This window comes from Canis lupus, chromosome 15 (genome assembly GCF_011100685.1).
Source record: "Canis lupus familiaris isolate Mischka breed German Shepherd chromosome 15, alternate assembly UU_Cfam_GSD_1.0, whole genome shotgun sequence".
NCBI classification, from domain to species: domain Eukaryota; kingdom Metazoa; phylum Chordata; class Mammalia; order Carnivora; family Canidae; genus Canis; species Canis lupus.
Window position 1 is genome coordinate 39,931,618 of NC_049236.1, and position 27,543 is coordinate 39,959,160.

At 36.9% G+C, this 27,543-nt stretch overlaps 1 protein-coding gene across 4 annotated transcripts in view; it reads left to right on the forward strand.

Annotated features, from left to right (window-relative positions):
- GAS2L3 (growth arrest specific 2 like 3) overlaps positions 1-23,684 on the forward strand; it is a 37,856-nt gene extending 14,172 nt beyond the window's left edge. For 2 of the 4 annotated variants that reach the window (XM_038558788.1, XM_038558787.1), the window contains exons 2-10: positions 235-281; positions 5,744-5,912; positions 7,220-7,335; positions 9,327-9,468; positions 13,080-13,143; positions 13,949-14,087; positions 18,967-19,074; positions 20,661-21,996; positions 23,623-23,684. In XM_038558788.1, the coding sequence (XP_038414716.1) occupies positions 258-281; positions 5,744-5,912; positions 7,220-7,335; positions 9,327-9,468; positions 13,080-13,143; positions 13,949-14,087; positions 18,967-19,074; positions 20,661-21,884 (1,986 nt within the window). In that variant the 5' untranslated portion in view covers positions 235-257 and the 3' untranslated portion in view covers positions 21,885-21,996; positions 23,623-23,684. Of the gene's footprint in view, positions 1-234; positions 282-2,154; positions 2,241-5,743; positions 5,913-7,219; positions 7,336-9,326; positions 9,469-13,079; positions 13,144-13,948; positions 14,088-18,966; positions 19,075-20,660; positions 21,997-23,622 lie in introns of all 4 variants that reach the window. The other 2 variants (XM_038558789.1, XM_038558790.1) reach the window with 2 other exon arrangements.
- The last annotated feature ends 3,859 nt before the right edge of the window (positions 23,685-27,543 follow it).

A 27,543-nucleotide genomic window follows, 5' to 3' on the forward strand; every position in this document is an offset into this window, starting at 1 on the left:
GAAAGTGCATATAAAGTGTATTTCAGGTTTGCCTCTTTAATACGAGTACTTTCATAAGTGAGAAGCTAGGAGTGATTGTTGAATTCTCTCCCACAGTCACGCTATTCCAAATAAAAGAAAAAGTTTTAGGTTTTCAGTTAAATAGGAGACTAAAGCAGATTCTTTGTAATTTGGGGGCTGGGGGAGTAGGAAAGCTACTGTTATTTGCATATTAATGTTTTGTTCTGTTTTCAGAAAAGAACTTCATTTCAATACAGATGACCATGCAACCTGCAATTCAAGTATGTGTTTTCCCTGGAAAAATATGTTTTTAAAATTATGAGATAATAATTATATGAGATTATATAAAGTTACAATAATTAGTAGAATACTAAAATCATCCCAAAACGTTTTTACTGTACTAGTTCTTTTAAGCATCAAATTTTAACAGGAATTACTGTACTTTAACTTTCTAGTTCTGAAAAGATTTTAATTTTAAGCATTCATTTCTACTCATTATTTGCAAGAGTCAATAATTCCTTAGAATTGGTTAAGTCCATCTTTCTTATACTCCCTTGGGAAGAGAATTGGAACATTTTTGTAGTTTTTCTCTCCTTACAATTTACTATGTATTTGTAATTAAAAGAGCTTTCAATGAAAACAATTATAAATTATTTATTTTAGATAATTGTGCCTGTGCCCTATCATGCCTATAAATAACCAGGCATTAAAACTTAAAATTTCAAGTGTTTTTTTTTTTTTGTTTGTTTGTTTGTTTGTTTGTTTGCTTTTTGGTGAGAGGAGGCAAGCTGGAGATAATCAGACAAACCAGAATAACCTTACACTTGAATGTTGGTATTTGCTGTATCATTCTTATATTCTTTTGAAAGTTTTCTTTTGGTATAAATAGAATATGCTTGAATCTCAATTTAAAGATAAAAATCAGATTGAAATTCTACTTATTAAGATGTGAGCAGCAGATAATAAAATTTCCCTTGCAAAGTGAGAACTTTAAAAGTAATCATTTGTGGTTCTGGTTCTGCCAATTCTGGTGACTTATTTGACCTCTGCTTCCGCACCTCCAAGTTGAGGATAATAGCATTTATTTTTCAGGGTGTTTGTTGAGGAAATCAATGGGATCAATGTGAGAACATGAGCAAAGTGCCTACTACATTGTGTGTTACGTAGTAGACACTTCAGAAGCTTGGTTGTATCATTGATACAGCAAAATTTACCACATATAAAACTGGAGATTATACCGGTGTCATGAAAGTCTCCCTCCCTCCCTCCTTCCCTTTCTTCCTCTCTCTCTCTCTCTCTCTTTCTCTCTTGTTCATTCATCTGTTCTTTCTTTTTCTTGAAAGAAGGCTTATCAAGATGACAGTGGTTGAAGACAAAAGATGATGTATTTATCAAATGTTAACAACAGTTCTGAATATGATCCTGCTTATACTCTCTCCTATGTGTGCTGTGCAGCTATATCCTCTACTCTATTAATAAAGAGTTCTATTATACTCTTTTCCTTTTGGGACCTAAAGGTCTAATTCTTGCTCTTTGGATCCTCTCAAATCCACATTGAATATGCTCAAAACTCCTTTGTTACTCAAAACCGTGTTTTATACCATTTTTTAAAATCAGATTATTTCTATTTGTCCTCTTTTTATTTAAGTCTCAGAAATGTCATCAGTTTCATGTTAATTATATTTTCTTGGTTCATCATAGGGTGCTTTTGATAATTGCCACATTGACCATGTTCTTCTCATTCTACCCTAATGCTATTAATATTTTCTTAACTTGCTGATTTTCTTCATGGTTTTGTTTTATAGTTCCATGAAACCTTCTCTGGTCTAGATTCTACAGATATATCTTTATTAAATCTTCTCCAAGAGTCCTCTTACCATCTGTCATGGATGTTTTTGCTTCCCTCCTTGATGAGTGTGAAAACTTTGTAGGATTTTCACCTCTTTCTCTGCTAATTATATTAGACAGTTATGTAGTTAACCATGAATGCCTTATAGAGAGGAGACATCCAGTAGATAGCTTATCAGTTGATTTCTTATTAATTTAATACATTAAGATCTTCCTTGCCCTTCTTTTTTTTATGTCATTCATTCTGATTAGTAAATAAACATACAGTCTAAAAATTGATGAACAGTAGTTCCTGATCTCTTTTAGGTCATACATAGTCTCCTTTGAGAATCTGATAAGCTATGAACTGAAAAAAGGCCCGTTTGTCTACAGGCATAAGATTTTGCCTAAATGTAAGTAAAGTTTGTGTATGTACTCAGGTTCATTTGTAGACTGCCTGTGGATTAAGAATCTTTGCATATGACAGCTTTCACATGTTTGAGAACAACCCTTATCCATGCAGTTTTTGCTGTTAACATCTAACTTCTAACAACATTAATATGCTATTGACTAGCCCAGGTTATTATAGAATCTTTTGTTGGCAAGAGTAGGAAAACCCAAATATTTATTTAATTAATGTGACAAGAAATTAGAATGACTCCTGTTAATGTTAGCTTCTCCATTTTCACACTTTTTTTTTTTTTTTTTGAAAACCACCCTTCTAACTAGTATACATCTTTCCTTGACAAATATTTGCAACTGGTCTGCCTTTTTTTTCAGTTCAACCAAATGATTAAAAGACAAATAACATTCTATTGGCTCTAAAATACTCCACCCATAAGATGCATCTTGATTTTGATGGTGCAAAGAGTCATTTGCTAACATCCTCAATTATTCAACAAATATTTAACTGAATACCATGTGCTAAATAAACATTACACTGAGTTCTGGGATTACAAACAGAAATAAGACATGCTTAGGAAAAAGGAAGATTTAGATAGTAATTTTTGCTCTAGTCCATTTGAAATAATTTAAAGAGAACTCAGAGAAATAAATAAGAAAGATATCTTGTTTTTTTCCTGAAACTTTCTAAGATCTCTATATATTTAGGGGTTCATTCCTCAGTCTCTACCCTTAGCTCCTGAAATAATGGCCCTCAAATAAGTTATGTGTTGTTGTTGTTGTTTTCTAAACTTTGGAGACTTTTTTTTTTTTTTTTAAGATTTTATTTATTTATTCATGAGAGACAGAGAGAGAGAGAGGCAGAGACACAGGCAGAGGGAGAAGCAGGTTCCATGCAGTGAGCCCGACATGGGACTCGATCCCAGGTCTCCAGGATCACATTCTGGGCCGAAGGCGGCGCTAAACTGCTGAAACTAAAACTGCTGAGCCACCCAGGCTTCCCAACTTTGGATATTTTTATTGAGTTTCACTATTCCTTCTTGCCTCTTGTGGTGTATTCGTGTTCTTTCTTTGCCTTGGTATTTGTAAAATGTGTTTGTTTCTCATCAGAAAACGTGAAAGCAGCACCTTCTTCCGTTTTTTTTTTTTTCTTCAGAGTTTGCCTAATTTAACAATGGTATTATGGATTTTGATTTGGTGTTGTAAGACTTGCCTTCAGTATACCTCAGTATGTATAATAGATTTTAGAGGGAAAATGATCTACATTTAAAATCAAGAAGGAACTAGATTCACTTGGTATTACCTATCCTCATATCTCTTTTTTAAAAAAAATCCTTTATTTTAGGGAATCCCTGGGTGGCTCAGCGGTTTAGCGCCTGCCTTTGGCCCAGGGCATGATCCTGGAGTCCCGGGATCGAGTCCCACGTCGGGCTCCTGGCATGGAGCCTGCTTATCCCTCTGCCTGTGTCTTTGCCTCTCTCTCTCTCTCTCTCTCTCTCTCTCTCAATCATAAATAAATAAAAAATCTTTTTAAAAAAATCCTGTATTTTAAAGTAATCACAAGAACAGACATATTTGTTTCCTGAACCATTTGAGAGTAAGTTGCCAGTCTAATGCCCCATTACCTCTGAATACTTTAGTGTGTATTTCTCACAAATAAGGACTTCATCTTACACAACTGCAATGAAATCATTGGAACTGGATATTAACATTGCTACAGCACTACCACCTAATACTCAGACCACATTCAAGTGTCGTCAATTGCTCCATAATGTCCAGTTCCGAATTACATGCTGCATTTAGTTGTCCTGTCCTTAGTCTGTCTAGAATGGTGTCTTTGCTCTCTTTAGTGACCTTGACACTTTTGAATTGTATAGACTAATTATTTTGTAGGATGTCCCTCAGTTTGGATTTACCTGTGTGTTCTCATGATTAGATTCAGGTTATGCATCTTTGGTAGGAATATCACAGAGGGATACTGTGTTTTCTCACTGCATCCTTGCAGATGGAATGTGATTTTGATTTGTCTCATTATTGATGGTGTTTACCTTTGTCACTCATTAAGTTGCTGTCTGTCAGGTTATTTTACTGTAAAGTTTTTCTTTCTTCTCTTTGTATTTTGTGGGGAAGCACTTTGAAACTACATAAAAATCTCATTTCTCCTCAAAATCCCAGTTTCTTCATGTATTTATGTCTATATGCATTAATAGTTTTCTATTCAATGGGTTATAATCCATTTACATTATTGTTTGATGCTCAAGTTGCTCTTGATTTAGCCAGTAGAAGTCCCTTCATGCTTACTTCTCTGTCCTTTTGGTTGATCCCTATCATTCTTTGAGCCTTTCCTTGCTTTCTGGTAAAAGATATTTCAAGTCACTCTAGAATTCATTCTAGTTTTCTCTTATTCCACTTCTTTGGCAGTGAGAAATCTGGCTCCCTTTTGATAAATCCCTGCAAATACAACCTGTCTCCCATTGTTGCTGCCACACCTTCCCTGAGTTGATGGCTTTCTCAGCTGACTTGGGCTCTGATGCCCAGCACTGGGATCTTTCCCCATCTTCCTCTGTGAATACCCTCTGTGAATACGGTACACAGGGCTATCACCATGTGTGGACACTCTCTCATCTCACTCACGCTCTGACCTCCATTTCAGGCTTGTCTCCTGTGAGAATCCCTGATCACTTGGGCTTGAATATTCAGGAAGTGTCCTGAATTGAGATGTGAAAAGTCTTTTCTCTCAATAACCTTATATGAAAGCATGTCTAATTGTATTTCAAAATTTTGCAAAATTTTTGGTTTGATAGTATGTTTCTGTCAATTTTTATTCTTACCCAGAGATTTGCCAGGTAGTAAATATTTAGCTTTGCAGGTCAGTACGCAAAACTGATGCTATTATTTAGGTATTTAGATGACAACCATTTTATAATGCAAAAACCATTCTTAGATTGTGGGCCATGCAAAAATCAAATGACATACCAAATTATTTAGAATAGAATTTAAGAGAACACGGTTATTATGTTCAAAAGTTATAAAATCCCACTTATGCATTTGTTCATTTATTTATCTATTATACAACAATTGTTACTAGGCCCAATGCTAGATGCTACAAAGATGTATCTTATAAGGCAGGTGACAATAACCCATTTTATAGCTGAGAGGCTGAAGCTGTGGTTCACATAACTTATTAAACTTAGCTAGCAAGTGAAGCAAAAATATTATTTGTTGACCTTTATCCTGTGGTTTGATAGTAGAATCCATTCATTTTTTTTTTTTTTTTTTTTTAGAATCCATTCATTGATTAAGGATTCATTTGTATTTACTGCAGTTTTGGATACTGAAAATATCTCAAGTATCTAGATTAATAGTTTGTTTCTACTTTATAAACTTTCTGTAACCTGCTATAGTTTTATGCATGTGTATATTATATGTTGTCTATAATTCATCATTTAAATGTAAGTATAGGTTATACTAACTTTTAAGAAGGTCTCATCCATTCGTTTGGTGTTTTCTCTAGGTGTGGTTTGGAGAAGACCTGCCTCTAAGTCCACGGAGTCCTTTAACCCCCAGACACGGGCCAGGTTTGGCTGATGTTTGTCAGTATGATGAGTGGATAGCTGTGAGGCATGAAGCCACCCTGTTGCCCATGCAAGAAGATCTGTCAATCTGGCTATCCGGTTTATTAGGTAAGACTTGGAAAGATACTTAAAACTGTATATTTTTTTGTTTAGTAAATATTTATTGAGAATCTTTCTTTCTGTCAAGGAGTGATTGTTCCAGAGGCTGAGGATACTCCAGTGAATGGAATATTTGATTATTTGATATCCTTGTTCTCACAAGCTTGCATTCTAGTTGGGGAGATACTCCAATTCACCTCGAACTTTAGGGCTTGGATAGTAAGGAAGTTTGAGGCTTAACACAAGAAGTCAGTGGTAATCTTTGAATAATCAACGTTTTCATTGTGAATGTTAAAACTTTTTTTTTAAGTATATAGGTCTGATTTGGGATCTCTATTACTGATGCACTGCCTCCCATAGTCTCATATAAGGCATGAGATTCTGAGTGAAATATATATTGTAGTGGAAATGATTGCTATTTCTGAGGCATTGAGGGACAAAGGTATGTGAAGCCCAGGAGGAACTGTCAGGTTGGAGAATATCTGGCTTGATATTTCTTTTTTTTTTTAATTTTTTTTAAATTTATTTATGATAGTCACAGAGAGAGGGAGAGAAAGAGAGACAGGCAGAGGGAGAAGCAGGCTCCATGCACCGGGAGCCCGATGTGGGATTCGATCCCGGGTCTCCAGGATCGCGCCCTGGGCCAAAGGCAGGCGCCAAACCGCTGCGCCACCCAGGGATCCCTGGCTTGATATTTCTTTACTCAGTTAGAGACTAGGAGTGCTCTCAACTTTCTCCCCAGAAAAACACTGTCTTTCAAATACAGAATTTCATCTATGGTCTTCCCAAGATAGTTAAAAACACTGCACACTCTAATTCATATCAGTTTGATGATTTAGATAATTTTTTAGAAGTTTATTATGTAATTATTAAGGGTTCTAAGGAAAGGATTTTGGAGGTGAAAAGTTGGTATTCTCCAGGTGTTTGTTATGCTGTTATCTTTAATTTTAAGATCATAACAAAGTTCATCTTACTTATGGTGAATCTTTCTGGTGCAGGCAGTAGGAATATGCAGTGAATCAAAACGTAACCTGAACAGTTAATAGTGAAATATAAAGCACTCTGGTTTTTAAGAAATGAGATAAAATATCATTTTATTTTTTTCTTCTACATCACAGATATTTTTGTTTCAGTTGTCTTTCACTTAATTTGGCATTATCTGTTTAGACTATTGCTTCCAGGAGTGAATACTTGGAGTCTGATCTAACATTTGTCTCATGTTTCAGCTATAATCGAATTACGTTTAATTAAATTTTAACCATATTGTTTGAATTTACCATTTCTAGTAGAATCTTACCTTTGAAATATGTTTTTAGGTACTGAGGTTAAGGCGGAAAGATTATTGGAAGAACTTGATAATGGAGTGCTGTTGTGCCAACTGATTGATGTTCTTCAAAACATGGTGAAAGCATGCAACTCTGAGGAACTTGAGGTAAGAACATGTTTGACAGTAAGTGGTTTTAAAGATTTTATTTATTTATTTATTTATTTATTTATTTATTTATTTGAGAGAGAATGGGCAGGGGGTAGAGGGAGAGAGAATCTGAAGGAGACTCCACACTGAACATGGAACCTGACATGGGGCTCGATTTCATGATCTTGATGAAAGTTTTTCAGGTCAAAACCAAGAGTCAGACACTTAACTGACTGAGCCACCTGGTGCCCTGACAGTAGGTGATATTATACCTTGGTTCGTGTTAATTTGTTAATAATATACATTTCTTATCATATCTGAAAGGTTGCAAGCTTCCATCCAACTATGTATATAAGACCTTAGATAATTACCTAATCTTGCAGAATGGGAGTATTAATATTTACATTGCCAGACTTATTTGTGAGGATTTAGTGAAATTAAATGAATTTCAGATAGTATTAAATGTACAGATAGTATTTAGCTTAGTGTCTGGTGTAAGTAAATGTCTAGTAAGTAGTTAGCTCTTCTTGAGAATAATACTCTCACTTGTGAAAGTTAAATGAGAAAAGAGCTTGTGATGGTTCCTGGCACATAGTTATCATTTTTACTGCTATTATTATTATTACCATCATCATCACCATCCTTAGATTCCCTGTATTTTGTCTTGGTGGCAAATTCTATAATTTGATTGCATGAATAATAATTTTTTAGACAATTTTCCTCTATTAACCCTTAAGTCATAATTTGAAGTAGATGCAGTTTCCTGTCTTCACATCAAACATGGGTCACTGATGAGATTTGGGGTCTGTGAGCGTGGCACCTGGATACTCATGTAGTGTTGGTAGAAATAGGAATGGTATCATCTTTCTGGGAGACAGTGGGTGATACATATCACATTGAAAGTAAAGCACATATTTCTATACATAACATAATTCTCCTAGGGATTTATTCTAAAAAGATAACCACAATTTCACAAATACCATTGTGCAGGAAAATTTAAGAACAATTTAAATGCTTCTCAATAAACAAGTCATTAAAAATTAATTATGGCACCTAAACTGAGTGGAATGCATTATCCATTCACTAGAAATGACTGCTTTAATTTGTTATTTTTTCACCCCAAAAGACACCTATAGACTGTTAAGACACATACACACATAGATCAGATTGTGGGCTAGCGTGTTTGTGCAGCGTTCTGTGGATGCCCTTGTGTGTAGAAATGGTTACTAACATGTGAGTGAGAAGATTTCGGTTGACAATTAGAAAAACTCACAAGGCTATTTTAATCCTGGAAAATACAGCAACAGGAAGGGTACATAATGAACTGGTAATAGCGGTTATCTCTAGGAAGAGAGAGGAACTGAGTGATAGAGGAGGGAGAAAGACGTATACCCTGTTGTGCCTATTGCATTTTTTAAAATCTTATGCATGAATTGCTTTTTCAAGTAGAAATTTAAAATATAACTAAAACCTCTCTGCCTCAGCAGGTTAACTATTCTTGGTCTAGATAAAAAATTAGGATTGTCTAAAAAGACTGTCAGTTTTCAAAGAACTTGAATTAAGAATGGACTACTACTTGTTTGACAGTATCCTCAAGAAACTCAGAACCACATTTATGAATCTACAAATAAGAAAGTGAACAAAAATGAGTGTGTCCATTAACCTTTAGCGTAGCAGTAATTTTGTGTTTGTATTGAACTGTGTGTAGAGAGACATGTAGAGGTGTGCTTTAGAATTATTAAACTGTCATTTTTTATTTAAGACTCATGTTATTTTAAGCAGAAAGAGGTTAGAGATGTTTGATTTTGACTAGATTGATTTCCTAGGAATCATTTTTTGGAATATACTTAAAGTAAATAAAATAATTTTGAAGATATCTTTTCCTCTTAATGTTGTATGTTTGTAGTTACATTCAAGGCACCAAACATTTATTTAGTAATATTAAAAAGGATATCTAATGAAAATATCTTCAATAGGCATTTTAAAAATTATCCTTTCATCTTTTCCAGAATTTTCCAATGAGAAAAGTGCCCTGTAAGAAAGATGCTGCTTCAGGTTCATTCTTTGCTAGAGACAATACTGCGAACTTCCTTCACTGGTGCAGGCACATTGGGGTTGATGAGACTTACCTCTTTGAATCTGAAGGTTTAGGTAAGTGTTGTCATCATTGTGTTTAATGTTTGTTAGGGTATTTTTGTATGTCTCACATCTAATTTTTTTCCCCAAATAAGGATTCAAATGCCGTATCTCATTTTCCTAGAAAAATTGATACTTTATATATAAAACAATTGGAGAATCAGATTCTAAACCATATATATTAAGCTTTTCATTTACAGTTAAAGGTCTTACATATTTGGAATGCCTTAGAAACAGTTTAATTCCTAAATGAGTTGGCCAGGGAAAGGCTCTGGACTAATGCTTTGAGAATTAATGTTTTCATCAAGAATTACTCTACCAAAGTCTAAATTACTAGTAATTTATTTTTAACTGGATAATTCTAGAAATAACAGAAGGTCAAATGAGGTATGCTCATGGATTTAGATTTACCTTGTACACAGCAGCTGCCAAGTTGATTATCTAAATGGATACATACATGTTTTTGACAATTCATTTTAAAAAGTCATGCTCTACTGAAGAATTATTGACATATTGTCTTATTTACTTTAAGTCAATAGAAGCATCTGTGCAGTGACTAAAGTGGAAACTAGCTGTGTTCAATTACTATATATGTGTGTGTATAAATATTTCCTTAAAGCATTTATGTATGTATATACATACACACACAGAACTTAACAATGTTTTGATATGAGCACTAGCCTACCAGGAGTGGGCAGAGATCATGGGGGTCATAGTGTACCCTGCTACAGAGAAGTATTTTATCACTAACATTGTTTAGAATTGCTAGTTCAAGATGATAATAAAAAACAAACGAATTTTGGGGTGGTTTTATTATTGTTTTAAAATTCTCTGAATTAAAAAAAAAAGGAATAACTAGTTTGCTGCCTTAAGTGGAGATTCAGGGTATTAGGTAACCATCTGTTCATAGTTCCATATCTAACATCAACTGAGAAAATAAACTAAAAACAGAACAAAATAAAATAAAATTCTCTGTGCACACCCTTGTTGCCTGCACGTAGGGTAGGCCGCTGCTCCCCTGCTACGCATTTGATATGCCTCCAGGTATTCCTATCCCGTATACAATAAAAAAAAAATGTAATGGGTTACTGTTTGATTCCCCATCTTGCACTCTGCTTTAATCCAGGTGTGTTGATTGTTATTGACAATGAAGTGACTTAATTGCATATTAACCTGTATAGGTTGTAGGGATCAAAGGAAAGAGGAAATGCTTTGAATTCCCTAGTTTCCAGTTTATTGTTTCTGAAAGGATATAAAATTGTTGTATATTTCTCGTTGTCAGTAGAAGGCATCTCTGACTGTCCTGAAGGTCAGTATAGATCTAGATAAAGCACTGCCAATAACCGTGATTTCTAGGCATTGAACCGATGAGCTAATGTTTTAATTTTCTAAAGATTTCAGAGATAAGCCTCTAAATTTTTACATTTTGCTAGGAAATCAAAGCAATTAAAAAAAACAAATGCTATGCTCTAAGTATGCTTAAAAGCTAGTTTTAGAGAAATAGGTTTAATAAAAATTACAAGACAGATTCCTTTTGGTGTGAATTTTAAAGTCAAATATAGGCCTTTTTATTGCTTTAGAGAAGAGTATATACTTTGTGCTTGGGATATATAATAGATGATATTCATAAATCAATCCTTTGGGAGAGTCAGTGTGCATGCTGTTCATCACACATAGCATTATTCTGTTAGGGTGGAAGTTTCCTAGAGCTTTTAACTCTAAGGAAGGAACAGAAAGGTAAATGATTCACACCTACTATATGGTAGGTTCCACGTTTAAGATCTTTGTTTGAATCCTTAGATTAGCATTTGGGTTCCTTTAAAAAAAATTAAACAATTTTCAAATGTGCTAGAGTATACAGGACACAACCTACCAACTTAACCATGTTAAGCATATTAGATTTTGTTGTATTTATAGCATTTTTAAAAATTGAGTTATACTTTGGGGCACCTGGATGGCTCAGTTAAGCATCCAACTCTTGACTTTGGCTTGGGTTATGATCTTGGGGTTGTGGGGTCAAGCCTGCATCAGTGTTCCAAGCTCAGCGTGGAGTCCACTTGTCCCTCTCCCTCTGCTTTTCTCCCTGCTTGAGCGCAAGTGTTCTCTCTCTCTCTCAAGTAAATAAATAAATGAAATTTTTATTTTATGTGTTTATTTAAAAAGATTATTTATTTATTTATTCATGAAAGACAGAGAGAGAGAGGGGCAGAGACACAGGCAGAGGGAGAAGCAGTCTCCCTGTGGGGAGCCCGATGTGGGACTCAATCCCAGGACCCCGGGATCACCACCTGAGCCCAAGGCAGATGCTCAACTACTGAGCCACCCAGGTGCCTCAATAAATGAAATGAAAACACAAGATGTCTTTCCACTTATCTGTCTCTTCCTTAATTTCATTCAACAATATTTTGTAGTTTTCAGGATACAAGTCATAAAATTCTTTGATTAAATTTATTCCTAAGTACTTTATTCTTCTTGAAGCATTGTAAATTGAATTATTTTTTAAATTACATTTCAGATTGTTTATTGCTGGTGTGTAAAGTGAAATGATTTTTGTATATTGATCTTATATCCTGCAACTTTGCCGAAACTGCTTGTTTGTTCTAATATATATATATATTTTTTGTCGATTCCTTAGGGGTTTTTTATGGAAAGGACAGTGTCATCTGAATGGAGATAGTTTTTGTTCCTCCTTTCCAATCTGGATACCTTTTATTTGTTTTTCTTGCCTAAATGCTCTGCCTAGAACCTCCAGTACAGTTTTGAATAGAAGAGGTGAGGGTGGACATCCTTGTCCTCTCCCTAGTCTTAGGAAGAAGATTCTCAACCTTTCACCATTAAGAATGGTGTTAACTATGGATTTTTCATAGATATCCATTTTCAGATTTATAAATTTCCTTCTATGCCTAGTTTGTTGATTCTTCCTTTTTTTTTTTTTACACGAAAAGGATATTTGATTTTGTTAAATGCTTTTTTCTGTATCTACTAAGATAATTGTAAGTTTCTTTTCCTTTATTAATTTAGCATATTATTTGATTGATTTTAATATGTTGAACCAACCTTCCATTCTTGGGATAAATCTCACTTGCTGTTGGATTCAGTTTGCAAGTATAACATTGAAGATTTTTACATCTATATTCATAAAGGATATTAATTAATCTTTAGTTTATTTGTGATATATTTGTTTGGCTTTGGTGTCAGGGTAATATTGACCTCATAGAATGTGTTAAGAATGCCCCTCCTTTTCTCTTTTTGAAAAGTTTGAGAAGGCCATTAACACAAAGTCCTAAGCTAAAGATAGTGTAGAATAAAATTGAGGTGATATATCTCTTCAAACAATATCTCCTGTTGAGAGGTCTGAAATAGAATAATTTAATGTTTCTAAGCCCTTAGTTTTTTAGACTTAAAATGCTACAAATTAGGGTACATGGTAAGTTTTCATCCTCTTACTAGCTAGTTTTTTAAAAATTTATAGATGGTGATAATATGTAGAGAAAATGTCTTTTCTAAGTCTCCAAACAAGTAAACCTACCATCTTCATTATTCTTTCCTTTTACTTCTTCCATGCCAGAAATATATTTCCCTATTTAATTTTGCTCTTTAAAATATGTGATCTTATTTTTTCACAGTTTTACACAAAGACCCAAGACAGGTGTATCTTTGTCTTCTTGAAATTGGTCGAATTGTGTCGAGGTGTGTATTCCATGTTATGTCAGAATTTCAATGTCATTAATTTTTTAAAAGCTACCTTTATTTTATTTTATTTTATTTTATTTTATTTTATATATATATTTTTTTATTGAAGTTCAATTTGCCAACATATAGTATAACATCCAGTGCTCATCCCATCAAGTGCCCTCCTCAGTGAAAAGCTACCTTGTTTTAGATAGAACACTATTTTCTATAAATAAAATAATTCTTGGTTGAAATAAAATAACTTAATTTCCTATTTTTTCTTTCTTTTTGTTTTTTTTTTTATTAAATTTGTTCTGTTTGTGTGAGCTGTGTCATGTCAACATCTGCTCACCCACATACCTTGCCTTCATTTAGTATTAAACTGTAAAAAGTGGTTAGTTAAATTTTTTAGACTAAGAATAGGGTAAGAGCATATAAAACTCTTAGCAGTTTAAAGCAAGGCAAATCTTCTGAACCCAAAGAGGATTTGATAAGAAGGTTGAGGCATAGCGTCCCCCATACCTGGCTCAGCCCCATCTTTACTCTCAAGCTGACTTTAAAGGTGACTTACTTTCAGGATTCCTGGTTGAATATTGGGAGCTTCTAATGATCGCAATATATGATATAATGTGAAGATTATATCCTGAATTTTTGGTAGGCTGTGGGACGTTAAAAAGCATTTCCAGATGTTCCAGTGAAACAATTGGTAGAGGGGAGTCATATAGACTCCACTTTTTAAATAAGATATAACCTATCATGATATGCATGGGAGTGAATGGGTCATACTTTTCTTGAATAATGAAATCTCCTGATTGGTTTTCAGATATGGGGTTGAGCCACCAGTATTAGTAAAACTTGAGAAAGAAATTGAACTGGAAGAGACCTTACTTAATACTTCTGGGCCTGAAGATTCCATCAGCATTCCGAAATCATGCTGTCAACATGAAGAGTTACATGAGGCCGTAAGTAATCGCTCTATTTTCTATCAACTGGGATGTGTCAGTCTTTTGTTTGCCACAGGTGATGTTATGTTTAAAAGAAAGTGTTTCTTATTTAGAACATACACCAATACTAATTTCTACTCCCTGGTGAGTTTAGGACACGATATATTAAAGATGATTTGTTGTTTGTATATGATGAGAAATGGATATGTAGTTGGGGAGTGGGGAGGCAAACAGGCTGGAATCCATCATGAAGGGTACTGTAGGCCATAAGAATTCATTGATTCTTTTTTAAAACATGGTAGTGTTATAATCTGATCTGCAAATTATAAGGATTACTTTCATGGTCATGTAGAGGTTATATTGGTTTTATTGTAATAATCCAGGTGTAAGATTCCGAGAACCTGCACTCAAGCGGCAGTGGTGAAGGTGAAGCAAAAGGAACAAAAATAGGACATATTTCAGAGGTAGAATTGAAGAATCCTGATTCTGAAAGGGAGGGAGAAAACCTAGGGTGGTTTTCAAGGTTTCTAAGTAAATGGTACACTGACACTTGGAGAATATACCAGGAGGAAAAGTTGTAAGAGCAAATTGATGGGGTTTTTTGTGAATATTCCCCTGACGGGAATGCAGACTTTAGATGATGGGTCTGAACTGGAAAGTCTTTTCACTTTACCTGTTCATCATTAGGTAGAGGTTAGTAGAGTTGTGGTTGCTCAGGCTGTGTCTTCTGTGGTGACTACAATCCAATAAGTGATGAAGGTGAACTAAGTAGTATATGTTTTCTTCTTCCACTGCTGCTTACAATTATGGTCTTTTTTCAGACTGTTGTATTTTATGAAAGTGCTTAATGTATAAAATTATTTAAGAAATAACAAGAAGTCAGGGGCACTTGGGTGGCTCAGTGTTTGAGCATCTGCCTTCGGCTCAGGTTGTGATCCTGGGGTCTTAGATTGAGTCCTGCATCGGGATCCTGCAGGGCGCCTGCTTCTCTCTCTGCCTGTGTCTCTGCTTCTCTATGTGTCTCTCATGAATAAATAAATAAAATCTTTAAAAAAAAAAAAGAAATAACAAATCTGGGATCAAGTCCCGCATCAGGCTCCCTGCGAGGAGCCTGCTTCTCCCTCTGCCTATGTCTCTGCCTCTCTCTCTGTGTCTCTCGTGAATAAATAAATGAATCTTTAAAAAAAAATTAAAAAATAATTAAAAAAGAAATAAGTCATTACTGTTAAATATTTAGAAAGTATTGCTTTGATTGTTTAACATAATAAAAGTCTATATAGTAAAAGATTTGGATATCCTTGCAAGACAGATTAAAATGTCAGCTTGAATATTCTTTACCAGGCCAAAATATATTTACCTACATTATATTATTGATTTATATAATGACTGTCAGTGTCAGTATGTGACACAGTGAAAAAGAAAAAATTTAAAATAAAACTTAATTTTAAATCTCATGTAACTTAAAATAATGATAATTAAGAAGAAAACATTGGTAAAATATTTTTTATTGAATAGAAAATACATTGTATTAATTTCTCTGTTATATAAAGATCATACACAGTTTGGTTAGAAAAGCATTTCCAGAAGGTAAACGCGCAAGGATTGTTATTCACATAAGAGGAAAACATACTGTTGAGACTTGCTGAGAACTAAGGAATTAAGAATACAATTTTCCTCATTAGTAAAAAATTTTTTTTAATTATGAAACCTGGGCAGCCCAGGTGGCTCAGTGGTTTGGTGCAGCCTTCAGCCCAGGGCCTGATCCTGGAGACCCAGGATCGAGTCCCATGTTGGGCTCCCTGTGTGATGCCTGCTTCTCCCTCTTCCTGTGTCTCTTCCTCTCTCTCTTTCTCTGTGTCTCTCATGAACAAATAAATAAAATCTTTAAAAAATAAATAAATAAATTATGAAACCTGGTGGTGGTAGATTCTGGTAAAACTGTACTTAGGGATTGCTGTCTGTGATGGAAAATGCTGTAACCTTTTGAAAAACAGGTTAACAAATAGATATCAATAATCACAAAAATGTTCCTCTTTCATTTTTTATCATAATTGAAGGGGGATAAAAAAGTAGAGTGAATGAAAGTATTTATTGGGCTATTATAAATGGTGAAAAATTGGAAGCAATGTAAATACCCTCAAATAGAGCATGTCTAGGTGAATTAGGATCCATTATCTTAACAGAATAATCACTATATGTGATCATTATGAAGACTATATGGCAACAAGAAAAATATTTTATTAAAAGTATGTGTATATAGATGAGCTATAAGAAAAAGGAGAATGAAAATAATTGATTGTAGGGGAATGCCTTTTTAGATGATTTTTATTTCTTTAAGCTATTTCCTTTAGTATTTTAATGTTAAGTATGTGGTAAATAAAACCAGAAGAGGATACTTTTTATCCATAGCTTTTATTTCTTTTAGGCTTACCCCTTTATTTAGATTGTGGGTCAATGCTAATTTTTACTGCTGAATGTAAGTGGTGTCTGGATATTTTAAACAAAGAAAACAAGTGACTTCATGTCTTCATTCTCATGAACATTCAAAAGGAACACATTTCTTTAGACACATATGTGCTACATGAATCATTCAGTGTCCAGCTACACGTATGTGATCTACAGAGATCTTGGGGTCATGTTTAGAGTAAGGAACAATTATCAACTGATTCACTACTTAGAGTGTTGTATTCAGCTATACTTCTGTATGTTACAAAACTTCCATTGATTGAAAGTAGTGACTGAGGGGCCCCTGAGTGGCTCAGGCAGTTAAGCGTCTGCCTTCAGCTCAGGTCAGGATCCTGGGGTCCTGAGATTGAGCCCCGTGTCCGGCTCCCTGCTTAGCAGAGAGTCTGCGCCTCCCTCTTGCTCTGCCTGCCGCTCTGCCTGCTTGTGCATGCGCTCTCTCTCTGTCAAATAACTAGATAGATACATAAGTAAATTTTAAAAATCTTTAAAAGAGGGATCCCTGGGTGGCGCAGCGGTTTAGTGCCTGCCTTTGGCCCAGGGCACGATCCTGGAGACCCGGGATCGAGTCCCACGTCGGGCTCCCGGTGCATGGAGCCTGCTTCTCCCTCTGCCTATGTCTCTGCCTCTCTCTCTGTGTGTGACTATCATAAATTTAAGAAAAAAAAAAAATCTTTAAAAGAAAGTAGTGACTAAAAAAAATACCTCCTTTCAGGTTACTCTGGTAATGTGTAATTGGTTCTAAAAATTGTAAATTCTTTACTCACAGTTAATTTTTAGCCATTTTATGCAGGTGCCATATGTGTGCATGAATACCAGGTTATGAACGAGCTAAACTTAATTCAATGGCTTATGAAAATCAGTCTATTTATGATTGTATTATTTTGTTAAATGAATGAGGGAGATAAATTGTGCACCCTTGTGATCAGACCGTTGTGACTCCATCTGTGGCTCTTCATTTTGGGTAGATAATGAAGACGATCATACATTTCTGTTAGTGGTCAACTAGATTGGGCCTATCTGAAGATACTTTGGTTGAACGTCATGGCTAAGTTCAATGAAGTGAGTTTATTTAGGTATACTCTGTGTGACAGATAATTGAGGAAGATATTCATGGCCTGGCTTTTTCAAAAATTTAATTTTAGGAAAACAAAATATTTAGCATGGTGACTGATATCAAACTTTTTTTTCAATCAAATCTCAACAAATATTTTTATTTTTTAAATCAATTTATTATAATTTCCATGTTTTAAATACAGAATTCCTGAATTGTTTTTTACACTCCAGTTTTCAGATATTTACTGCATTTAAAAATTCTCTTAAGCTCCTCGAGAGTTAGAAGTAGGGATTTCTCCCCGATTCTCATCAAATATTTTTATTTTTTAAATCAATTTATTATAATTTCCATGTTTTAAATACAGAATTCCTGAGTTGTTTTTTACACGCCAGTTTTCAGATATTTACTGCATTTAAAAATTCTCTTAAGCTCCTCGAGGGTTAGAAGTAGGGATTTCTCCCCGATTCTCATCTCCTTAGCAGACTGTTGAAAAAAGCGATCACTTTTAGAAAAGTGCCTCTTGAATCGAATTCTTTAGAATTTCACCCAGTCTTGGATGAATAGATATATATACACATCTGCTTATTTTAACAGTAATCTTGGAACAATCTAGACATTCCCCTCCAATGTTAGTTTAGCATCGTGTTAAGGGACAAGTGAGATTCCTACTTAAGCTTTATCCAACTGGCCTATCTTTGATTTGACACAGGTATTTTAATCCAGGGCATAAAACAATTCAAGCTGACTGACTAGTGAACTCACGAGCTTCCTATGACTTACTGAGTGTGTTGTGAATCGACTTCACTGTTGTACACATTCCAGACCTCCAGCAGTCAGTGAATACGCTAGGATCTGATTGCACTTAGGCAGAGAGACGAGGAGAGAGAGAGGTCAGGCAGAGAAGGAGAGAGGGAATCTCAAGATTTCATCACTGGGGCACCCGGCTGGCTCAGTCAGTAGAGCATGTGGCTCTTGATCTCAGGGTCCTGAGTTTGAGCCCTATGTCGGATGTGGAGCCTACTTTTAAAAAGGAAAAAAAAAACCGACTTTGTCACTGGCAGCTTTCGTCAGATTAGTTCATGTCTAATCTCAGTATCTGTCAAGGAGCCTGACTGGCTCAGTCCGTGGAGCATGTGACTTTTGATCTTAGTGTCATGAGTTCAAGCCCCATATTGGGTGTAGAGATTACTTAAAAAAACAAAAAAAAAAATCCTAATCTCAATATTTGTCAACAGGTAAAGGAAATAAATGGTCCAAGTGTCTTTACATTTTTATCTTTGAGTTTGATTTTCCCATCTATCAAATGACCTTGCATTTTAACATTAAATAAAATATTTTTTGTCACAAGCACTAAATTTTGTTTACTTTTAATCTTAGGTTAAACATATTGCTGAAGACCCTCCTTGTAGCTGTTCCCATCGATTCTCTATTGAGTACTTATCTGAAGGGCGGTACCGACTTGGGGATAAAATACTCTTTATAAGAGTAAGTCCATCATTTACATCCTATTTACATACAGATCTTATTTTGAAATTGGATTTCTTGTTTTACCAAATTCCCTTTTGCTTCTCCTTTGATTTTTAAAAAATTGGAATAGTGTTATTAATGGAAGCATTTTACTGCACAGGAAAAATATGGAATACTTGCTTTCAGGAGTAGATAATGAGCTTGGGCAGACACCTTTAACACAATAGACTACTAACTATGGGATAGGATAGCTAAGACTATTCAGACATTGAATATAATTGTGGGGGAATGAAAATCTTTATATACCTCAGGTAATTTATTCCATTTTTCAAATTTTCTAAAAAGGCATAATTTTCCATCACAAGAAGTGATGGAAATAAATGGTCCAACTGTCTTGCAAAAAGGACAAGCCTTTCAAAAAGGAGTTTCTAATGAAAGCATAAGATGAAATATCAGTAATAAGAAAAGGAGGTAGAAACATTGCAGTTTATAATAATATATAGATTGGGTCTTAAGCATAAAACCTTTTTTTCATTGACACAGCATCAGTGAATATTCCAGTATCCCGTTGTGCATATTCATTTCCTTCCTGTGTCCCATCTGCGACCTGCAGTTGATTGTCCCCTTTATTGGTGGAGAGACTGAAGTTTCACCTGTTCGGCATTCTGTCCACGTCTGATACAAGAGCCCTTTCGTTCTCAATTTGGGAATATAACCTAAAGATTTTTAAAAGTGTAATTTCACCATCCTGTGTTTTTTAATTTAATATATTATCATTACCTCCCCACACTTCACTCAACTCACATAGAAACACTTTCAAGCACTTTGTTTTTTTAATTAGCTTTCTCTTTTTTTAAGGCAGTCTGATATAAGGATGGTGCACAGAGCATGGGATTCAGAGTTAAAATTTGCAAGGCAATCTCATACGATGGTTCAGATTTGCCTACCGAATGGTTAGCTGAAACTGTGTGGGCAGACCGAGGATGTGTCCTGTCTGCACAAAAGCACCATTTGGGTTGGGCGGCCCTGTCTGTTCCAGGCCAGGCCAAAGCTATATGATCTGACACAAATATCCTCCATCTCACAGAGCCATAGTTTTCTTGTCTGCAGAGAAGAACTAAACCATAAATCATATCAAGGTTTTTTGAAAGGGTAAACTGCTAAAGTATATATGAAAGTAATTTATTAAGTTGTAAAGTGCAAGTTTTAGTTGTTTTATCTTCCGTTAATTGTTTTTTGTTTATTATGAGGCATATTTTCTGTAAGTCCTCATTTTCCTTCTCCTCTTCCCTCTGTCTTTCCTCCCTCCTTATTGAACAATACAACCCTTGCAGTTTTGTATATTTGTAATTTGGATTTTTAGGATGCGGCTTAATGTGCAAAAATTTTCCTTACAAATTAGAGGACCTGTATTTAGTTGCATGATTCAATGAATTCAATTGATTATTTTAATAATATAAGAAACAGACTGTCAACTTATAGTGAAGCTTCTGGTAAATTCTCTGAATTTCATAGATCATCATCGACATCACAAATTGTGACTGCCAATGAATTGCAATTGTGAACCTTACAATTTTTTTTTCTACTTTCTTTTGGGGAAAAAGATGCTCCACGGAAAACATGTTATGGTCCGTGTTGGTGGTGGCTGGGATACTCTGCAAGGATTTTTGCTTAAATATGATCCCTGTCGAATATTACAGTTTGCTACACTAGAACAAAAAATCCTAGCCTTTCAAAAAGGAGTTTCTAATGAAAGCGTACCCGATTCGTCAGCCAGAACACCTCAGCCACCTGACATGAATCCTTTGTCGGCAGTCAGCTTGTTTCAGAAACAAAAATCAAAGCCCGGCCCGCCAGTTGGTGTTGCAAGGAGCAAAGAGAAGCAGGTGCGTCCGCCAGGTGGGTTGCTGCCCGCGGCTCCCCTGAACGGAGGGGATCTGGGCTCTTCTCATCTTAAGCTCAAATCTTCGAAAGGCGCAGCAAAGAAACCACAGGCTCCTTCCGGCAGTGCGGCGGGTGCAAGCACTTCTGCAGCCGCTGCCCCCGAGGGCTCGGCGCGTGAACCTCGGCCACTGAGAAGAGGGGCCCCCCCCAGCGCCCCCGAGGCCCGGCTCCTTCCCGCCCCGAGGCCCGCCCGCCCGCCGGCCGCGGCGCTGCTGCCCAGCCAGCCTGCGGGCAAAACCGAACCGAAGCCTTTGAAACCCGCTGCGGTCCGCGCCCGGGTGGGTCCTGAGTCTCCGGCAGCTGCACCCTCAGCCTCGTGCGAGCGTCCAGAGCCGCGGAGAGCAAATACGCACCTAAGGCCGAGGCCTTCCCCCGCTCTCCGCCCCCCTGCAAAAATGACAAAATCCGGCCCCAAAAGCACAGCGCCCCGTCCAGGGCCACGGTGCCCGCCCCCCGCCGGAGCCGCCCGCGCCGCTCCCTCTCCCTCGGCCGCGGCCGCAGCCGCCAAAGCCGCGCAGGACTCAGAGGGCAAGGCCGTGGTTCCAGGGGCCAAAAAACAGCCTCCCGGCCAAAGCACGTCCCCGAAGAGAGGCCCCGGCCGGCCCCGGCCCCCCGGCCGCGCCCCGCTGTCCCTCGTGAGCCTTCCCCAGGCGTCGGCCCAGAGCCCCACGGCGCGGGGGGCGGCGCGGGGGGCGGCCCGGGGGGCGGCCGGGGGCCAGCCTCCTGCCCCAAGGCCTCCGGGACGGGGAGGAGGCCCGGCGGCAACCCGGGCACCGCCCGCACCCCGCAAGGAAGCCGCCAGCGCGGGTAAGAAACCTACTGCAAAGAAGGAAGTCGACGACCATTATTTTGTCATGACTGGAAGCAAGAAGCCTAGAAAGTAAATGCTGCGTGTGTCATTTTAAGAACCCAGGAGAGGAAGAGCGTGGAATGGTAGCTCACATCCTAAAACTTTCTCCTGTTGGTGTTTGACCAAATCCGTTCAGACTTAAGGCAGTAAGAGGGGGATTGGGGCTGGGGCTGGGCCTGGGCCTGGGCCTGGGCCCGGGCCCCAGCTGGCTGTGACAGGGATGGGGATGGGGCTGGAGCTGGGGATGGAGCTGGGGATGGGGCCTGACTGGCCTGGCCAGGAATGGGGATGGGACTGGGGCTGGACTGGGGATGGGACTGGGGATGGGACTGGGGATGGGACTGGGGCTGGCTGGCTGTGACAGGGATGGGGATGGGGGTGGGATTGGGGCTGGGACTGGGGCTGGGGCTGGGGATGGAGCTGGGGATGGAGCTGGGGATGGGACTGGGGCTGGCTGGCTGTGACAGGGATGGGGATGGGGGTGGGACTGGGGCTGAAGCTGGGGATGGAGCTGGGGATGGGACTGGGGCTGGCTGGCTGGCTGTGACAGGGATCGGGATGGTGGTGGGACTGGGGATGGGGCTGGAGCTGGGCTGGGGATGGAGCTGGGGATGGGGCCTGGCTGGTCTGGCCAGGGATGGAGATGGGACTGGGGCTGGGCTGGGGATGGAGCTGGGGAGCTGGGGGACTGGGGACTGGAGATGGGGCTAGGGCAGGGATGGGGATGGGGATGGGGCAGGGCTGCGGATGAGGATGGGGCTGGGGCTGGGGTTGGGGGTCCAGGGCACATCGGAGTGCACGTTCCTGAATTCAGCAGACTTACCCTTTTGCAGTGGACAGTTGTAAAATCGCCATGAGGTTCTTATTAATAGTAGACATTTGTATGATTCTCAATATCTAGCATCTTGGTTAACAGCTGCCCTGTGAGGGAAGTGTAGACTTCACTAACACTACTGGTTTTAGGATTACAGGTGCTATATTTTTGAATACTTATTAAACATGGAGGTTACATACCGGCTCATAGCAACAGTGGTGTTCTTAATATTGGTTATTGCATTTTAGTAAAATGGCAACGGTTTGGCACTCATCTGACAAAAGGCACCTAATTTAATATTTGGATCAGGATCCTCTGATTGAACAATACTAAGTACCAGTGGCTGCTGCTCATTAGCTCGATGTTACTCTAGGGTGGATAGAATCCTGCTGCTTAAAATTTTTTAAACTTTCCAAATCAGAGGGAACTGATTTTCGACTGGCTTATATTAACATTGGTAATATTTTGTTATATTTTTGGTAAAAAAAATTATAATATTTTTGGTAAAAAAAAAGTGCAAGATATTGAAATATAAACTGAAATTTGGTTAAAAAATGAGACTTTTTATATATTATTATATCTCTATATAAGAATGTACATCTTATATTTTAGATGGATGCTGTGCAATGTGAAAGGGAAAACTGACCCAGTAACTTTTAACATATTGCAAATATTTTTAATATTGTTTTCCTATGAGTGCAGATATGAATTTTTAACTGAAAAAATGTGTTAGCATCAGAATTATGTGTTAACAATCTTAAAATTAAGGTCTTATTAAAGACTTGTGGCGGTGCTATATAAAAATTCCATCATGTGATTGTTATTTTTCTTTAGATAGCACAATGCCAGTTTTAATTAGATCCTTCCAATCACATTAATTTTCTTTAATAAAGTCATGCTGCCTTCAGTTTTTCAAAGGCAAGTGGACAGTATATATCTAGTGTTTTCTGCTCCATAGGCAGGTTCTCCAAGGAACATACCCACATCATGTAATGACTGCATAGGCTCCTCTGCTCCAAGGTATTTGTAAATAATTTGTTTTTTTAAGGGATTGTGGCTATTTAAGAAATTATTAATGTACTTTCAGAAGTCTTAGGGGTGTGTTTAATAACTTCACAGTATTATCAGTTATCATAGGTTATTATATTCAATATTAAACTTTGTGTTTCCCTATTTTGAACTAAAATGTATTTTCTAAAGAAAAATAATGGTGTACACAAATGTGCAATTCTAAGATAAGCATCTTAAGGTGACTACTAACATTCTATAGATTATAAAGCAAGAAAACTTTGAATAAAATGAAATGCTCTTTTGTCAGAGGAATACAGTTAAAATCAGATATATGCAGGCTAGTTTTTGGAATAGTAGATTCTTTTCTTTCAAGAGACAGTCACCAACTATTTGGTTTAGTTCTACGGCTCTGGGCATTGAGAGAAAACCTACATCTTTGGAAAGTGAAATCATTCAAGAAGTGCTCTAAGTTTTACGTTTTTAGTGATCAGAAATATGTAATGCATCTTTCAAAGAGGACAAATCTGACCTTCAAGAAGGAATTTCTTCCTTCCTAATGATCAAACACTGCTTCTGTTACCAGTAATTTCTAGAACTTAAAAAACATATTTCCAATCTATGAAATGAAGTAGATTTTACAATGTGTAAACAGTAACTTTTGTGTTGAGAGTAATCATGAGTAAAAGTATCCCACAGGCATCTGGCACAAATTCCAAGCATTGGTTTTTTGTTTCTGTTTTTGTTTTTGTTTTTAATTGGAAGTTAATTTATAGATGGCCCTATTCTTCATCAGAAAGGAATTACCTTGAATTATATTCATGTTGAATGAATTTTTTCTTATGGGTAGCTTACCCTTCCAAGATAAAGATTTTTTAAAATAAACAACAGCTTCAAAGACACTTTCTTCAAATATATTTTGAAATGCTCTTAAGAGCTGGTGTTTCTAATCATTTTCACAATTTTTAAAATACACCATTGATGTTGGAGAGAAGTTTCCATTTCTTCTTAGAGTGCAAGGTTTAAAAGATTTTTCATGTTTTATATTTAACAAAATGAATATGAAGCTTAAATGACTAAAGCAGAAGAAATAACATGTATTTTCAAAAAAGAAGGGGATGAGTTTTTATTTTTCCTTTCTGTAATTTGTGACCATGACTGGTAAACCAAACTGACCTTCGGAGGAAAATGAAATGCTGATTATTTTTAGATTGTTTGGGCTTCCAGCAGGTGTTCAAGACTTGTGTCTTCAAAATACCTATCTCTAACTTTCCTCTCCACATAGAGTTTACAATTCTTAATGGATGAGGGAAATGTTTTGAGAGAAAATTACTGTTCCTTCTGTAACCTATTAACCTTCACTTGATTTAAAAATCTATTACTTCTTTAAAAGTCTTCAATGACAGGTTGTTTTGATACATTTGTGCTTCCAGGTTCACATACTGACTCCATTGGAATCCAAATCTGTGTGTATTCTTTTCTTGTGCTGCAGTGTTTGTATCAGATTTTAGCTTATATTTTCTCAAGTATTAAAACAAACATATGCACCAAGTTCTCAGTGTGCTTTTTTTGTGTGTGTTGTGAATGCATTCTGATCCCTCGGTTCGTGTGAGAAATTACATATATAAAGCATTCATAATTTGAGAATAGTTTTAATTTTATTGTTAAACTACCCTTTTCATCTTTGTGGAATTCCCTTTCCTGCTCCCAGGAGATTATAAGACTCTGCCATTAAATAGCAATATTTGTTTCCTAAGTTGTTGTAGCTGCTAGAAGTTTGTCTCAGTCAGACCCATATTTAAGAATTGGTGAGATAATAGAAATAATTTATCAGTTACTGAAGCACAGTTCTGGGGTGCCTGGGGGCTCAGTCAGTTAAGTGTCTGCCTTTGGCTCAGGTCATGACCTGCACACGGTCCAGGATCCAGTCCTGCATCAGGCTCCCTGCTCAGTGTGGAGCCTGCTTCTCTCTCTGCCTGTGTCTCTGCCTCTCTCTGTGTCAGATAAGTAAAACCTTTAAAAAAAAAAAAAAATGAATAAAGCACAGTTCTATAAATGACACCAGTCTTGGGTTCATGGGAGGCTCCCAACAGTAAGAATTTCTAGTTCCTGTAATTCTATTTTGATTTCACACTGAGACACAGTGAGAAGAGTCTTGAAATACTCACATTTTTGTATATTCATAATCTGAGCAATTATAAAGAATTATAAAGTTATAAAGCAGTTCAATATGTATTTCCTGTGATGTTTCAAAAAAGAAAACAGAAAAATGCCACTTAGGCAGAATTTTTATTTTGTTTTCCTAACTATTTGTGGGGAACATGTGTGTGTAAAATTTTAAATTCATGAGTTGGTGAAATTTGGGGGAATATTAGGAAAACATCAAAAAAAATTGCCAGTAAATCTGAAAATAGACACATTTTATTAAATTTAAGCTGTTTTCCTATAGATAGATAGTGTTTTTCTTGTAGAAAAACCCAAGACTTGATCTTGAAGAAATAATAATACAAAGATTTAGCGAGCAATAAGTTTGTTAACTATAGCACATACTAATATTGGTATAACCATAAAAGAGAATACCATGTAGTCATTAAAAATGATGCAGACATTGATTTATCTTTAAGTATGTATGGTGGTAAAGTGGTTTGTGAGGCTGCTGTGATGAAGCATTACTATATAGTATTTCTTAATTTTTGGCATTCATCCAGGGATAGCACAATTCTTGGTGCACGGTATGTGATACCTTGGTTAATATAATTAATCTCTTGTGAATAGTCCCTTAGGGTTTCATAGAATACATTTTATTTAAGATAACCACTTTTCTTAAGTTACTTTTGGGAAATTACACTGGAGTGAATGAATATAATAAATAGAATGGATCTGTGTTGGGGTTGACCGTGGAGGACCTCTTGTGGTCACAAGGGGTAGTGTTGATGCCTTTGTGACTACTCAGATCACCATTTATTAGAACCTACCAGGTGGTGGAGATAGAACGAAGAAAACAGTCTCCCATTTAAGAGCCTTGGGTTTACAAAGCACTTTGCAACTTACAGGATGCTTAATTACATTAATAGCCAATCTTCCCAACAATCTTCATGAGAATATTAACACTGTGAAGACAGGAGTTGTGTCTGTTTTGTTTCCCACTGTCTTCCAAAGCCTAAACTAGTGCCTGGCACACAGTAGGCCTTCAGTACATATTTGTTAATAATGAGTGAACCGGGGTGCCTGGGGGGCTTGGTGAAGCATCTGCCTTTGGCTCGGGTCATGATCTGAGGGTCCTGGGGTCAGTCTCCCTGCTCAGCAAGGAGTCTGCTTCTCCCTCTCGTCTGCTGTTCCCCCCACTTGTGCTCTCTGGCTCTGTCAAATAAATAAAATCTTTTAAAAAATGAGTGAACCCTCTTAAATGAGTGACCCCTCTTTGCAGATGAGGAAACCAAGGCTTAAGAAAACTGACAGTAAATATAAAACTACTAGAGTCGATTAACTGCACCTTAACTGTCCTTACTTAAAGGACAGATTTATTTTTATCTATGTATACTTTTCCACAGATTCGATTGGTTCTTTATGTTACTTTGATAAAGTAGGCCTTAGGTGGCAGCTCTTTAAAAACCCGCTGAAATATAACATCCTGCATTTTTATTTCTTAGAAAAAATCTTGATTTCACTGTTTTTGGATTACTCCATTTTAAGTATTCTAAGCTTGGATAGATTTAGAGATTAGTATATTTTTTATGTCTTTAATATTTATAAAGTTCTCAAATATGTTCAGAGCAGTGGCTGTAGGACAATGTGATGAAGTAGAGGTGCTCTGTAAAGGTTTGCTGGATGAATGAATAAAAGAGAAGTAAGTTAAATCCAGTACAAAATA